The sequence below is a fragment of the Pristiophorus japonicus genome, chromosome 2, assembly GCF_044704955.1.
Source record: "Pristiophorus japonicus isolate sPriJap1 chromosome 2, sPriJap1.hap1, whole genome shotgun sequence".
Taxonomy (NCBI): Eukaryota; Metazoa; Chordata; class Chondrichthyes; family Pristiophoridae; genus Pristiophorus; species Pristiophorus japonicus.
The window spans coordinates 125,642,739-125,659,175 of record NC_091978.1 but is presented as its reverse complement, the minus strand read 5'-3'; the positions used below and the strand labels follow the sequence as shown (position 1 = coordinate 125,659,175).

Below are 16,437 nucleotides of genomic sequence, written 5' to 3'. Positions count from 1 at the left end.
TTAAAGTCGCTCACGTCAGTTAAATGTCAGCAACATTTCAGATATTTTAACCCCTCCGAAATTCAAAAACCATTAGATCCTGCGGGGAAACATCGACTATCCCATAGTGAGGCTGAGATACGTTACAATAAAGTTTACGTTTGACGCCGATTACGAGATACGGTCATTGCACCGGACCTGGACAGCACAGCTGAAGCCCCACATTCCTAGTGACGGCACCGGCAACTACTCACCAATCCATGTTTTCTGCTGGGGTATGTAATAATATTTGTTCCCAAACTGATCAGTCCCCATGTGATGTTTAACGAGTCCAAACGTCCTCTGCAGTAGCGCCCGAATTTGATTCATGACCGGCTCCCAACCGTCAAGAGACGAGATTTTATTCCTTTCTAAATGTTCTGGCGCTCCTTAACCTTCCAGTACCACACGAACCTATTGGTGCGATGAAGTCTGGCAGCCAATCAGACCCCGGCTCTTTGCATTGTTCCTTTACCTCTCAACATGGCGGCGCTCAGTGCTGCGGTCGCAGTTGCCATGTGAACGGCCCGTGCCGGCCCGATTCTTGTCGGATCCTGTTACACGCGCCCGGTCCGAAGCCTGGAGCCTTTTGTGTTTGGTGTTTGGTCAGCGGATGCCTGGACAACGAGACGTGGCTGGTTTGATGTGGATGGCCGGGGCCTTACGGGATGCTCGCTCTTTTGGCAGCTCGTCAGAGCGGCTGCAATGAGCCGCTGAGAGTGAGACGAGCCGAGTCCACCAGGAGGTGAGTGACGGCCGGAGTTTTGAATCATCAATTCTCAACAACTTGTATTTGTATAGCGCCTTTAATGTAGTAAAACGTCCCACGGCGCTTCACAGGAGCGTTATCAAGCAAAATTTGACATCCAGCCACATAAGGAGATATGAGGGCAGATGACCAACAGGTTGGTTTTAAGGAGCATCGTAAAGGAGGAAAGGCGGGTTGAGGGAGGGAATTCCTGAGTTTAGGGCTTTAGCAGCTGAATAGTGAAGCGATTAAAATCGGAAATACGCAAGAGGCCAGAATTGGAGGAGTGCAGATTCCTCGGAGGGATGTGGAGTTAGAGGAGATTAGAGATAGGGAGGGGCGCGGCCGTTGAGGGATTTGAAAACAAGGATGAGAATTTTTAAATGGAGGCGTTGCTTAATCGGGAGCCAATTTAGGTCAGCGAGCACTGGGGTGATGGATGGATGGGTAAACTCGACTTGATATGAGTTAGGACACGCGCAGCAGCGATCTAGATTATCTCAAGTTTACGGAGGGTGGGGAGGCCGGCCAGGAGTGAGTTGCAATAGTCAAGTCGAGAGGTAACAATGGCATGGATGAGGGTTCCAGCAGCAGATAAGCTGAGGCAGGGGTGGAGTCGGTTGATGTTAGAGGTGGAAATAGGCAGTCTTATCAACTTGCTCTGTCACCTTCAAGGATTTGTGAATATGCACCCAAAGGTCCTTCTGCTCTTGCACCCACCAAAAAAAATACCATTTAGATTATACTGCCTCTCCATGTTGTTTCTCCCAGAGTGCATCTCTTCACACTTATCCACACTAAATTGTATCTGCCATGTGTCTGTCGAAAAGTCTGCCACTATCCTGTTGAGAGCTCTACTCGGAGCTCCTTCACGGCAAACAAGCCGAAGGTAGGCAGCGGAAACGCTATGAGGACATCCTCAAAGCCTCCCTGATAAAGTGCGACATCCCCACTGATACCTGGGAGTCCCTGGCCCAAGACCGCCCTAAGTAGAGGAAGGGCATCCTAGAGGGCGCTGAGCACCTCGAATCTCAACGGCGAGAACATGCAGAAATCAAGCACAAGCAGCGGAAAGAGCGTGCGGCAAACCTGTCCCACCCACCCCTTCCCTCAGCGACTATCTGTCCCACCTGTGACAGAGTCTGTGGCTCTTGTATTGGACTGTTCAGCCACCAAAGAACTCACTTCAGGAGTGGAAGCAAGTCTTTCTCGATTGAGGGACTGCCTATGATGATGATGGGAGGAAAAGCAATGTGTGAGGAGGACACACAAATCTGCAAAATGAAATAGACAGGCTAAGTGAGTGGGACAAAATTTGGCAGATGGAGCATAATGTTGGAAAGTGTGAGGTCGTGCACTTTGGCAGAAAAAAAATCAAAGAGCAAGTTATTATTTAAATGGAGAAAGATTGCAAATTGCTGCAGTACAGCAGGACCTGGGGGTACTTGCGCATGAAACACAAAAGGATAGTATGCAGTGATCAGGAAGGCCAATGGTATCTTGGCCTTTATTGCAAAGGGGATGGAGTATAAAAGCAGGGAAGTCTTGCTACAGCTATACAAGGTTTTGGTGTGGCCACACCTGGAATACTGCGTGTAATTTTGGATTCCATATTTACGAAAGGATACACTTGGAGACAGTTCAGAGAAGGTTCACTAGGTTGATTCCGGGGATGAGGGGATTGACTTATGAGGAAAGGTTGAGTAGGTTGGGCCTCTACTCATTGGAGTTCAGAAGAATGAGAGGCGATCTTATCGAAACGTATAAGATTATGAGGGGGCTTGGCAAGGTGGATGCAGAGAGGATGTTTCCACTGGTGGGGGAGACTAGAACTAGAGGGCATGATCTTAGAATAAGGGGCCGCCCATTTAAAACTGAGATGAGGAGAAATGTCTTTTCTCAGAGGGTTGTAAATCTGTGGAACTTGCTGCCTCAGAGAGCTGTGAAAGCTGAGACATTGAATAAATTTAAGACAGAAATAGACAGTTTCTTAAACGATAAGGGGTTATGGGGAGCGGGCGGGGAAGTGGAGCTGAGTCCATGATCAGATCAGCCATGATATTATTGAATGATGGAGCAGGCTTGAGGGGCCGTATGTCCTCCTCCTGTTCCTAGTTCTTATGTTCTTATGTATTATGATGATGACTATTTACTACTTTGCCAAGTTTTGTATCATCTGTAAACCTCAAAATTGTATTCTCTATACACAAGTCCAGGTCAGTTATATATAACAAGAAAAGCAATGGGGCTAATACCAACCCCTTGGGGACCCCACAGCATACTTCATTCCAGTCAGAAAAACATCTGTTCACCACTACTCTTTGCCAATTAGCCAATTTCATATCCAAGTTACCACTGTCCCTTTTAATACCACGTGCTCCTATTTTCCAAATATGTCTGTTATTCGGTACTTTATCAAATGCCTTTTGAAAGTCCATATATACAACATCTACTGCACTACCATCGTCAACCCTCTCTGTTACTTCACCAAAGAACTTAATCAGGTTATTCAAACCCGATTTGCCTTTAACAAATCTGTGCTGGCTAACCCATAGTAACTCATGCTTCTCCAAATTAGAATTATTTTTATCCTTGACAATTGTCTCTAGTAGTTTTCCCACCACTGACATTAGACTGATTGGCCAATAGTTACCAGGTTTATCCCCCTCCCCTTTTTTGAACAGGGGTGTAATATTTGTAATCCTCCAGTCCTCTGACACCACTCGCATATCCAAGGAGATTGAAAGATTGTGGTCGGAGTTTCTTCTATCTTTACCCTTGCTTCCCTCAGCTATATTTATACAGCATCTTACCATATCCTCAAAGTATTTCACAGACAATTAATTAATTTATTTATGTCGGCAAATGTAGCAACCAACTTACACAGCAAGTTTTCACAAATAGCATGCAAAATAACTAACCAGTTCATCTTTTTTTGATGATGGTTGAGGGAGAAATGTTGGCCGTGGCACTTGGAAAGCCCCCAGCTCTTCTTCGAACAGTGCCATGGGATGGGGCTTCAATTCAACGTTTCACCTTAAAAGACAGCACCTTAGTCCAGCATAGAACTGTTAACTTGGATTCCGAGGGACTGCCTATGATGATGCATAAACTTGAACTGAGACTGCAACCTATGACCATCTGACTTAAAAGTAAAAGTGCTACCAACTGAGTCAAGCTGCTACCTATTCTATTCTTTCTGTATCCTCCTGCAGTCTTTTACAATCCTTGTCACAGGTTGACATAACCTTCAATTTGGTGTCATCAGCAAGTTGCTGGGCAAGTTAACTCTGCTTAGAATGCACTTTGAATACCACATCCAGTTTGCGAAGGAAACACAAGGGAGATACACAAGACCTGGAGGTGATGCAGAGGAAAGCCACAAGGCTAACTGATGGTGCTAGAGTACTGAGAGATATGAGGATCGTCGCTAGTTTTCTGTTATCAATGGAAAATGGAAGAATGCAATTGGCCATCCACAATTGTTATTTTAATGTTAGAATTCTCAGACCTGAGTTCTGCCGCCACCTCTGCTACGCCCCGCTCTCTGTCATTTTCCATCTCTTGAGCTGAGTATGCATGTTGCTATGGGTTCAGGCTAAATTTTGAAAACAGTAATAAACTGGAAACAGCGTAAATAAAAAGTTAAAATGTTGCTCACAATCACCACACCAATAGAAAAGCAAAATATGCACGAAATCTGAAGAAAACGGGAAATTACTGGAAATATTCAGCCGGTTGGGCAGCATCTGTGGAGAGAGAAACAAAGTCAACGTTTCAAGTCGATGACCTTTCATCAGAACTGGAAAAGTTAGAGCTATTACAGGTTTTAAGCAAGTACAGAGGCAAGGAGAGGGAATGAAAAAACAAATTGGATGGTCGTTGTTAGCGTGGAAGACAGGAATGATTAAATGACAAAAGGGATGATGGTGCAAGGCAAATGGGGCAAGTAAAGAAACAAAAGATGGGTCTAGAGGCGGCGTCGATGGCAACAGCAGATTCATTATCAACAGCTGCTGTCTGAAAAAATGGAAGCAGTGTTTATGATTGGAAATTGTTGAAAATGTTAAGTCTAGAAGGCTGTAATGTGCCTAATTGAAAGATTTACAGTTTACAGCGTTCCACCCACTCACAAACCTTCCCTATTCTTTCTTTCCTCAATCTTCCGCCCCCACCCCATCCATTTTCTTTGCTTCTGCACTTGCTTAAAACCTGTCTAATGTTTTCCAGTTCTGATGAAAGATCACCGACCTGAAATGTTAATTTTGTTTCTCTCTCTACAGCTGCCTGACCTGCTGAGTATTTCCAGCATTTTCTATTTTTATTACACCATGCCAGTAGAGTTTTTGTGTTTTAAGGTATTCATCATCATCATAGGCAGGCCCTCGGAATCGAGGAACACTTGCTTCCACTCTTAAAATGAGTCCTTGGGTGGCTGAACAGTCCAATACGAAAACCACAGCCCCTGGGACAGATAGTCGTTGAGGGAAAGGGTGGCTGGGACTGGTTTGCCGTACGCTCTTTCCGCTGCCTGCGCTTGATTTCTGCATGCTCTCGGCGATGAGACACAAGGATTCAGCGCCCTCCCGAATGCACTTCCTCCACCTAGGGCAGTCTTTGGCCAGGGACTCCCAGGTGTCAGTGGGGATGTTGCACTTTTTCAGGGAGGCTTTGAGGGTGTCCCTGTAACGTTTCCACTGCCCATCTTCAGCTCGTTTGCCTTGAAGGAGTTCCGAGTAGAGCGCTTGTTTTGGGAGTCTCGTGTCTGGCATGCGGACAATGTGGCCTGCCCAGCAGAGCTGATCAAGTGTGGTCAGTGCTTCAATGCTGGGGATTTTGGCGTGGTCGAGGACGCTAATATTGGTGCGTCTGTCCTCCCAGGGGATTTGTAGAATCTTGCGGAGGCATTGTTAATATTTCTCCAGCGACTTGAGATGTCTACTGTACGTGGTCCATGTCTCTGAGCCATACGAGAGGGCGGGTATTACTACAGCCCTGAAGACCATGAGCTTGGTGGCAGCTTTGAGGGCCTGGTCTTCAAACACTCTTTTCCTCAGGTGGCCGCAGGCTGCACTGGCACACTGGAGGTGGTGTTGAATCTCATCGTCAATGTCTGCTCTTGTTGATGAGAGGCTTCTGAGGTGTGGGAAATGGTCCACGTTGTCCAGGGCCGCCCTGTGGATCTTGATGACTTGGGGGCAGTGCTATGCGGCGAGGACAGGCTGGTGGAGGACCTTTGTCTTATGGATGTTTTGCGTAAGGCCCATGCTTTCGTACGCCTCAATAAAAATGTCGACTGTGTCCTGGAGTTCAGCCTCTGTATGTGCGCAGACGCAGGTGTCGTCCACGTACTGTAGTTCGACGACAGAAGTTAGGGTGGACTTGGACCTGGCCTGGAGATGGGGATGGTTGAACTGGTTCCCACTAGCTCTGTAGTTTAATTCCACTCCAGTGGGGAACTTGTTGACTGTGAGGTAGAGCATGGCAGTGAGGAAGATTGAGAAGAGGGTTGGGGGCGATGATTCAGCCCTGTTTGACCCCGGTCCAGACATGGATTGGGTCTGTAATGGATCCATTGGTAAGGATCACGGCCTGATGTCATCGTGGAACAGACAGAGGATGATGACGAACTTTTAGGGGCATCTGAAATGGAGGAGGATGCTCCATAAACCCTTGTGGTTGACCGGTATTACAGTGCCAAACAATATGTATTTGCAAAGAGTACATTTTTCAGTTTTCTGATTAAAATTCCGACGTAATAAAAATGAAATTTGACTTATTCAGTCTTGGTAAACTAGGAGTGCTTGACCACAGATGAGAGAATTTACAGATATATACAAGTTAATAAATTAACATAAAAAGGTAAATCTGGAGCACTACTTCAAGTCAGACTTCAACAGCAGAAAAGGGAGCCATAGGTTCAAACCATTGGGTGCAAATTTAGGAATTAAGTCAGGAAGTTTTTCCTGTGAAGAGTGGTCAACAATTGAAATAGACTTCTGAGTAGGGTAATGGAGGCAAAAACCTTGGAGTTATTTAAGATACAATTGAATTTGATGATGAAGATGGGTCTAAGGTCTTTCATATTTACCTTGTGATAGAAAGAAAAAACTTGCATTTATATAACACCTTTCACGACCTCAGGACATTCCAAATGCTTTACAGCCACTTCAGTACTTTCTGAAGCATAGGGCCCAAGTTTCCACAAGAAAAAAAACGGGCGCCCCTCCGAGCTGGGCGCCCGTTTTTCGCGCCTAAAACGGCGCCTAAAAAAATCCTCGGTAGTCTGCACCTACTTACAAGTCCTCTGGCCCTTGGCGCAGTCAACACGAGCTGTGGGGGGGCGGAGCCAGGTCCCGGCGCTGAAAACAGTGCCGGGATCTCTGCACATGCGCGCTACAGTCGGCACGCAAGTGCAGTAGCTCCAGGCGCCGAACTGTGTGGGAGGGGCCTGAAGCACGCAGCCCCTAGCCCTGGCCCAATGGCCTCACTGGGGCTCCTCCCACGGCCAGCTCATGCTCCCCGCCTGACCAGACTCGACACTCGCTCCCCCCCCCCGCCGACCAGACCCGACACCCGCTCCCCCGCCCCGAGACCCGCTCCCCTCCCGCCCCGAGACCCGACACCCGCTCCTCCCCGCACCGACCCGACACCCGCTCCCCCCCCCCCCCACCCCCGACTGACCCGACCCGCGCTCCTGTTCCCCGACCCGACGCCCCCCCCTCTCTCTCTCTCCCTCTCTCCCCCTCTCTCTCTCCCCCTCTCTCTCTCCCCCCTCTCTCTCTCCCTCTCTCTCTCTCCCTGCCTCCCTTCCTCCCTCCCTCTCCCCCTCTCTCTCTCTCTCCTTCTCTCCCTCTCTCTCCCTCTCCCTCTCTCTCCCTCCCTCTCTCTCCCTCTCTCTCCCTCCCTCTCTCTCCCTCCCTCTCCCTCCCTCTCTCTCCCTCCCTCTCCCTCCCTCTCTCTCCCTCCCTCTCTCTCCCTCCCTCTCTCTCCCTCCCTCCCTCCCTCCCTCTCTCTCCCTCTCCCTCTCCCTCTCTCTCTCTCCCTCCCTCTCTCTCTCTCTCCCTCCCTCTCTCTCTCTCTCCCTCCCCTCCCTCTCTCTCTCTCTCCCCCTCCCGCTCAGCGGCACGAACGGCTGCAGAATTCTCCCTGGCTTGAAGCACTTTCACACACGTGGGAAGATGGTTTATTTAATCTTTTTGTGGCTTATAAATGTTTATTCAGGTTGGCTTTATTTGTATAATATTTGTAGAAGTATAAATAAGGATTTATTGTCGAATTTAATGACTTCCCTTCCCCCCCCTCCCCCCTACCTCGTTCTGGACGCCTAATTTGTAACCTGCGCCTGATTTTTTAATGTGTAGAACAGGTTTTTTCAGTTCTACAAAAATCTTCACTGGCTCCATTCTACTTTAGTTTGGAGTACATTTTCACTGTGGAAGCTTTCAAATCAGGCGTCAGTGGCCGGACACGCCCCCTTTTGAAGAAAAAATTCTGTTCTAAACTAGAACTGTTCTACCTGACTAGAACTGCAGAAAAACAAATGTGGAGAATTACGATTTCTAAAATAGTCCGTTCTCCACCAGTTGCTCCTAAAAATCAGGCGCAAATCATGTGGAAACTTGGGCCCATAGTCACTGTTGTAATGTTAGGAAATGTTGTGATCGGGAGTAGTTTTTTTTGTCTTGTAACACTCGTGAAGTGCCTTGGGACGTTTTACTATGTTGAAGATGCTATATTGTTGTTGGTTACTCTAGACATGGGGGTGGAGGGTTGTGGGATATGTGAGCAAGTGTAACAGAATAACAAGGTCTTTACCTTTTTCTTGTATTGATTTTGAAGCTAAATATTTGTGATTAACACCATTTATATTACAAAATTTGCTGACATTTCTGTACTTGCTATGAGCTTTGTTGCTGCTGAAGCTACTCCATTTATAATGGAAAGCAAAACTTACCACAACCAAGACCAAAAAAAGTTGCTGAGCAGCTGACATGTTAACCCTTACACCCAACAGATAGTGAAGCAGTTTCAATAATGCTGCCCTGTACAAACTTGTCATTGAAGCTGTCTTTAAATTGGTGCTATTTTAACTGAGAATTTGAGGGACTGGCATTCTGTTTAGGCTACTAGATCCACCTTCCTTATCCCAGTAATAAGACACATTTAACTATAAAAAACGGAATCCATAAATTTGCTGCTGGGATAAGATGTGTTTTTGGCAGATTTAGTGTTGTGAGTCAACTCACAAATACCACTCTCCCGGAATCCAAATAAAATGAGTGCTAATATAACAGCAGCTTTACAAAGTTTGTATTAAAGTTGGTGTAGCATAAATAGTAGTAGAAATTTACTCCAGTTATCAGCAAGGTGGATTTTCAATCTTTAAACTGAACAGTTCTAGACAGTAAGCCTCCCTAAAAAAGTTCAAAAATGGCAAAGTTTGCATCTAGCATTATGAGTCTACCAGAATGTGCTCTCAACCCATTTTATTTCAAAGTGACAGAGTTATATGGATCAGAACATCCCAGTTTTGACTCCGTCTGTGCTGTGTTACTGATCTCAACCAAGGAAGCGATAGCGGTCTGTATTTGGGGATGTTTGCTGGCGATTGCAGTGTTCCCATTCCATTCTCAACTCCTCAGACGTTGAAGCAGCCCGTGCCCACATGCAGCAAGACCCAGTCGACATTCAGGATTGGTCTGATAAGTGGCAAGTAACATTTGCGCCACACAAGTCCCAGGCAATGACTGTCTCCAACAAGAGAGAGTCTAACCACCTGACATCTCCCTTGACATTCAACAGCGTTACCATCACCGAATCCCCCACCATGAACATCCTGGGGGTCACTATTGATCAGTAACTTAACTGGACCAGCCACATCAATACTGTGACTACAAGAGCAGGTCAGATGCTGGGTATTCTGTGACGAGTGTCTCGCCTCCTGACTCCCCAAAGCCTTGCCACCATCTACAAGTGTAGGGTGTTTGTTTTTTTTCACTCTACTCTGATTCTTTGACCTCGGAATTTACAGTGAGAAAAGGACTACATGTGACACAAAAATTTAGGCTTAACCCAGTGTTCAGTTTTATTACGCAACAAAAAGCTGACTATAAACTACAGGACTAGACTGCTGAGAGAAATTTGACTTTAGACATACAATCACCAGCCCTGGCTTGCAGCTCTTCTGTCTGTTCTCTGCAGTGCCTGTTCTTTTCGTGTCCTTCTGTCTCTTCCTCCTGCTTCTGTGTTTTGTCTGCTCTTCCTCCTGCATCTGTTCAGCTGTGTTCTCTCCTGCTCTTCCCTCCTTTCTGCTTGCCTGTGTTCATATATTTATATCCAGGTTTTGAATAAGTTTCCCACTGTGACAAGATTCGATTTAACGATCCATTCAACTGTTTTGGTGATGAGGCTGAATTTGTATGCAAAAGATACTTCCATATGCTGAAATGCTGTTAGCCAAAATATTTGCAGCTTGTGAGGTGTCCTTTGTTGTTACAGACTCGATGTCTTCAAAGGCTCCTTCCCCACCCTGGTTAAATCGAGTTTGAGGCTTCATGTAACATTCCATTGTTGTTATGCATGAAGTTAGGCATGAAGTCAGGTTTTTTTTCATGTTCACAGGTTGTTCTTAATTGTCCAGTTTAATTCCACAGCTTGTATCAATTTTATTAGTTCATGGTCTTTTTTTTCTGAAGATTAGTAACCTTACACAAGGCACAAGTCAGGAGTGTGATGAAATACTCTCCACTTGTCTAGATGAGTACAGCTTCAACAACACTCAAGAAGCTCAACACCATCCAGGACAAAGCAGCCCGCTTGATTGGCACCCCAGTCACCACCTTTAAACATTCACTCCCTCCATCACCGTCGTACCGGGGCTGCAGCGCGTACCACCTACAAGATGCACTGCAGCAACTTGCCAAGGTTTCTTCGACAGCCCCTCCCAAACCTAGGACAAATGCAGCAGATGCATGGGAACACCATCACCTGCAAGTTCTCTTCCAAGTCACACACCATCCTGACTTGGAACTATCTCACCGTCCCTTCATTCACTGGGTCAAAATCCTGGAACTCACTCCCTGACAGCACTGTGGGAGTGCCTTCACCACATGGACTGCAGCGGTTCAAGAAGGCAGCTCACCACCACCTTCTCGAGGGCAGTTAGGGATGGGCAGTAAATGCTGGCCTTGCCAGTGATGCCATTTTTTTGAACATTTTTTTTAATCCTCTGAAGCTCCAGTATGTGTGGCTACAGCCCACTTCAGATTCAGACAAGATTAATATCAGAAGCAGGAAGAGAAGAAATCTTAGTTTGGGTTGCCAGTGATGGGGAACATTGAAATACCCAACAATTATGGTAAATTATTTATTTTTTAAATCTTTAAAATCATCAGAAATCTAACCTAAATAGATGACGTCCTCTAACTTCTCTCAGCATTCTTCACTTGCACATGCAGAAAATCTCAGAAGAATAATATAACAAAATACTAGCATGCCATTACATGTTTCTGGGAACTACTATGGGTCAAATTATCAGAGCTGGATGTATGCCTCTCTAAGTTATTGGTTGAAAACTAATAAGATTTGTAACTTTCTGGTCCTCAGAATTATTTTGCAACAACAAGTGGCATCTATATAAAAGTGGAGAGATGTGGGCCTGATTATGATGCTTATTTGTTCAAGACCAGAAAAAGCCAATTTGATTAATTTTAGATATAGATGGTAGTATTCCTTGAATCATACTGTAGCACTGAAAGTACATAATTTTTAGTGCACAGTATGTAATCCTTTTAATTCCAGAAAAGTATTGGACTGCATTACTTTTACGGTGTTGGTGGACTGTCACTGCTAAAATCTGTATTTTGTGTAATTAACCATTTTGATAGGGCCCAAGTTAATAGCCTGGGAATATTAGATTATTTTAGGTCATTTCATAAGAATTATAAGGCCACCTGCTGGAACATCAGACACATGACACAGGAAATAAATTATTTTCGAAGTGGTAATCAGTTGTGGCTGCTTTGCTTTAACATATCCATTTCTAGTGCCGAGATGACTTTATGTATATATCTGCTGGAGAAATTTGAATTATTACAACTTGTGCTGGGGAATTATTTATAATTTTTCCACAAGTGAACAAGGACTCTTATTTTCTTGATCCTTTCTCGTCTTGAAAGCTTAATTTAAGCATTTTAATGATACACCAGTGCTTTTTGCCCATTTGAGGAGCATGTTATATGTTGAACTATTTTTCCACGAGCGCATGTATAATTGTGCAGTTTTAATGTGATTCAACAAAGATCAGAAAAACTCTCAAGGGCTTTTGTGGTATGTTCTTGTTTATTTAACAACAGTATTGCCAACTCTCATGATTCCATTGTGTGACACGTGATTTCTGATGAAGTAAAGCTTCACGCATGATCTTATGATGGATATCGTGATTTTTTTTTTGTGGGGCGCAAAAATACCCGACCAATTTCGGAGGGCTTTCTGTAATGTCCATTGGGTTCCTCCTGAATCTGCGCACCTGAGTTAGCGGGCTCAGCTCGGCCACCCTCCTATATAAACACACACGGGCGAAGGGCAGGATTGACCAGGGTGACCAATCGGCCACGTGAGCCACCTCCTCCTCCTCCCTCCGAGCGGAGGAAGCCGTGCTCAGCTTCCTCCCCTCCGGCTCCAGTTGAAGACAGCACCACAGTCCCAATTGCGTCGATTGGCTCCGTGACCTTGGACCCCTCCTCCTCGCAAATTCCAAGAGATCTTGTGCCTCCTGCAGGGTTGCCATGGTATCGCCAAGCTAAAAATAAAGCCACAGTGAATCTGAATATTTTGAGCCAAACAATCCTTGATTGAAGTGAAGCAGAGAAAATTATTTCACTTGTTATCCCACTTTCATCCTAGGTATCTGAGGAGGTTAAATGAAAATTTCCTGGCATTCTGGGGTAAAACAATCCCAATCTTCTTGTGAAATGTTGGGGTAAAAAGAAGACATCTCTTCCTCAACGTGGACTCCCTGATAAAAAGGAGTTGATACCTACCCTTTGACATAGCGACCACGGAATCACTCAGACAAAACCTCGGTTAACCGGTCATTTATTCGAACATGCTCGGGAAATGTTCCGATGAACATTTCAAAGTACAAGAGTTCTACAAGCACAGTTATACGATTTTTCGATTTGTGCGACCCTCCTACAAAACCACCAATTGGCCTACTGCTCTGAGTGGTTCTCCCCCACCTGTCCATCTCCCATGGTGTCACCCTTCTGGAATGTGTTCAAATTCGCCTCAGTTTCTCATGACGTGTTGATTGGCCTTGCTTCCCAGGGTATGCTATCTTTCTAGGCTGTTGATTCTCCACTGCCCTTGTTATTCAGTACTGAGTGTATGTTTTCATCCTCTATCAGTCTGTGCTAAGGGTGAATGCAGTGATGGCTACTTATGATGGTTCATTAACCATGAGGTATTGCTGCCTCCCTCTTTTTAACCCAATGTAAACGAGTGTATAAGCGGGCTTTACATAATCGGTCAACATTACAATCCATACCGTAAGACAGAGGAACTCCCGATTCCTCAGAACCTCCTAATTCCCTTATGCTTCTGACTCAAGTGTACTTTCTACCCCCTTATATGAAACCACATTAATGCTGAATCTTAATAGAGGTCTTTTGAGATATGTGACTGGTGTCTTTCCTAGGCAAGAGCAGAATTCGTATCAATTGATGTGTTTAAAAAAAAAAGTAATAAAATATAAATAAAGATACCTAACAGAGCACTGCTAAATCTTAACTTGCATAACATTTAGTATGCAACACTGCAGAGTATTGCAGGGATATCCAATTCGGTCAAAAATTTATCATTCTTTGTTTTGGTTGCCATTTTCCTAAAGTAGTTTTTCACCAAGTATTTGAAGAACGAAGTATGGCAACCATATTTCTCTATTATTCATTTTTATTGTTCTGTGTACCTCCATACATTTGGGCCAGACATGTTATTGAGCTTGGAGAGATATAAGCTTTCCAATTTTTGAAATTTATTTCATCACAAAAAAAACTTTGGTGCTGATATTAATAATCCCAATACGCAATTTGGCGTACTTTTTTCTAAAACAAGGAAACAAAGATTTAGGCATTCCATCTCCGAAATCGCGTATCTCATGATGGAATCGTGAGAGTTGTCAATACTGCTGCTAAAATTTCTATGAATTGATTTTATTGTTCAAATTAAAGTTGGATAAACAGGCTAGGATTCTAGAGGGATGAGTATTTTTATAGGCTGAATACCTTTAGTTGGCAGCTGCAGGGACTGCATTGCGTGGTGGTTGTGTTGGGCACCAGGTGAGGGATGGTGATAACGGGTAGGATTTTTAAAAAGGTTTTTTGTCAAGCATTTTCAGATGCAGTAATATAATTTTTTTTTAATAAAGAACTGCGACCTGTTAGAAATTAAATAAAGCCATTAATGAGGTTTATAAATAAACTGTCAATCTATGTTGGTTTATGTTTGGGGAAAAAAAATAGCAACTCCTGATTTTTCTTTTACCAAATCTCATGAATTTTAAGAGTATGTCTCATGATTTATGAGCCAGTGCAGTTAGCATTACTGTAACAAACTTACCATTGATATGGTACTCGTTAGAAACTGTCATGTATGCTTCATTTTTTACATTATCTTGAGTACTGAATGCTCAATATACAAAATATATACATGTTATATTTGCACGACTGTTGAATCTGAAAAAAATTATAATCTATAAATGCTGATTGCTTCTTGGTTGTGCTTTAAAACAATGTCAAAATGTGTGTCATTTGTGCAGTAGATTTGCTTGTCCTTGTAGCTTTCAGATTGTACAAAGGGTAGCAAGTTCATGTTCAAAATCATAGGGCTGTGAAGTGGAAGTTGAGAAAAGTCAACTAAGAGTTCGGAGAAAGAATTATAAATATAGCTCAACAGTTTAATCTGAACAGTATAGCAGTTGTGCACAAACGCATAGAATCCATAATTCAAGATCAACGGCTGGATTTTCGGCGGGTTTGCGCCCGTTTTTTCGCTGCGTTTTGACCAGCCGCGGCGAAAAACAGGGTGCTCTGCTGTTTCTCGGTCAGTCGCGATCCTCGGCTCGGTTTTTGTGTCGGCACTTGGAAGCACCACTGGGGAGAGCTGTGCCGGGGTGGAAAAACACAGATTGCTTGACCGTCCGAGTTTCGGCACTCACCTGACCCGTACGCCGCGCCCGAAGACCGCCAGCAGCGGTAAGTTGGAAAACCTGAAAAAAAAAGGTAAGTTTTAAAAAGTTGGAATTTTAAAATATTGTTGCAGCGATTTGTTAGGTAAGGGTCTTGGTAATGTTTTGGGGGGGGGGGGGTATTTCCCCTCCCAAGACCTCTCTCGGAGCGCTCCCAGCCCCACACTAAAGTTGCCGAGGATCCCGTTTTTGCACCCCGAATAATAGTGCAACGTCTCCCTTTGCGCTGTGCCCCCTGGCGCAGACCCCAAGTGCCGAAAGCTAGGCAATTAATTGCTAACTCTAATTGGGCGGTAATTTTCATGTGTCGCTTACGTTTTCGCCAAAAATCCAGCCCCAAATTTGTGAACAACTAGAGAGCCAGAAGAAATTTATTGAAGTCAAGTCTTATTTGACAGATTTAATAACAACTTGCATTTATTGTAGCACATTTAATATACTTGAGAGTGCCTATTACTTCATCTAAAAGACCTTGAGGTGAAAACTATGGCATCACCTCCAGTACATGTTCTGCTTCTGTCCCTACCACTCCTTCCACTGCAGAAACCCTCATTCACTCTTCCATCACACAGGTCACTGCCTCAATTACCTCTCAAGCTTCACACCAAAAACTGATTTTTTGAACGCTATCTTCACCAACTTCTTTCACAAATTTCAGTTATTGTAGATATATACAGCACAAGTGATTAGTTGCTCAAAATCCCACACACGTCATCCAGGTCTTTGTCAAGTACCACCGATTCTTTGTCCTGCAGAGTATCGACTTCAGCATCCTCATCATTAACCTCCCAGCCCAGGTGAGGGATCTATTCCAGTGTGTGCACCCTCTAGATTACTGCGAGTCTCTGCTCTTTGTGCTGGAGGCCAATGTTTCGGTCATTAAGCCCTTTTCTCTTTGAAACTATCTTCCAAAAGCAATTCACCATACAACCACCTTCCTCCCTTCCAAAGCTTCAGCTCCGTTTATGGTCAGTTTTCCTTTTTTTCTGTCAACAACAACTTGCATTTATATAATGCCTTTAACATCATAAAATGTCCCAAGACGCTTCACAGGACAGTTTTCAAATGAAAATTTGAGACAGAGACACATAAGGAGATATTGGGACAGGCAATCAAAGAATTATGTTTTAAAAAACATCTTAAAGGAGCAGAGAGGTTTAGGGAGGGAACTCCAGAACTTAGGGCCGAGGCAGCTGAAATCGCGGATGCCAATAGTGGGCGATGGAAATCGGGAATGCTCAAGAGGCTATAATTGAAGGAGAGCAGAGATCGCGGAGGGTTGTTGGGCTGGAGGAGGTTACAGAGATAGACAAGGGCGAGAGCATTAGAGAGACTAGAACACCAGGATGAGAGTTTTAAAATCAAAGCATTGCCGCACTGGAGCCACTGTAGGTCAGCAAGCACAGAGGTGATAGGTGAATGG

At 44.5% G+C, this 16,437-nt stretch overlaps 2 protein-coding genes across 6 annotated transcripts in view; one reads left to right on the top strand and one right to left on the bottom strand.

The window, feature by feature from the left end:
- ndufaf2 (NADH:ubiquinone oxidoreductase complex assembly factor 2) overlaps positions 1-514 on the bottom strand; it is a 293,251-nt gene extending 292,737 nt beyond the window's left edge. The window contains exon 1 of one of the 3 annotated variants that reach the window (XM_070869233.1): positions 234-514. In XM_070869233.1, the coding sequence (XP_070725334.1) occupies positions 234-348 (115 nt within the window). In that variant the 5' untranslated portion in view covers positions 349-514. The remainder of the gene's footprint in view (positions 1-233) is intronic. The other 2 variants (XM_070869234.1, XM_070869235.1) reach the window with 2 other exon arrangements.
- The window catches only part of ercc8 (excision repair cross-complementation group 8), a 93,285-nt gene continuing 77,034 nt past the window's right edge, over positions 187-16,437 (top strand). Inside the window, exon 1 of one of the 3 annotated variants that reach the window (XM_070869224.1) lies at positions 187-763. In XM_070869224.1, the coding sequence (XP_070725325.1) occupies positions 687-763 (77 nt within the window). In that variant the 5' untranslated portion in view covers positions 187-686. The remainder of the gene's footprint in view (positions 764-16,437) is intronic. The other 2 variants (XM_070869232.1, XM_070869229.1) reach the window with 2 other exon arrangements.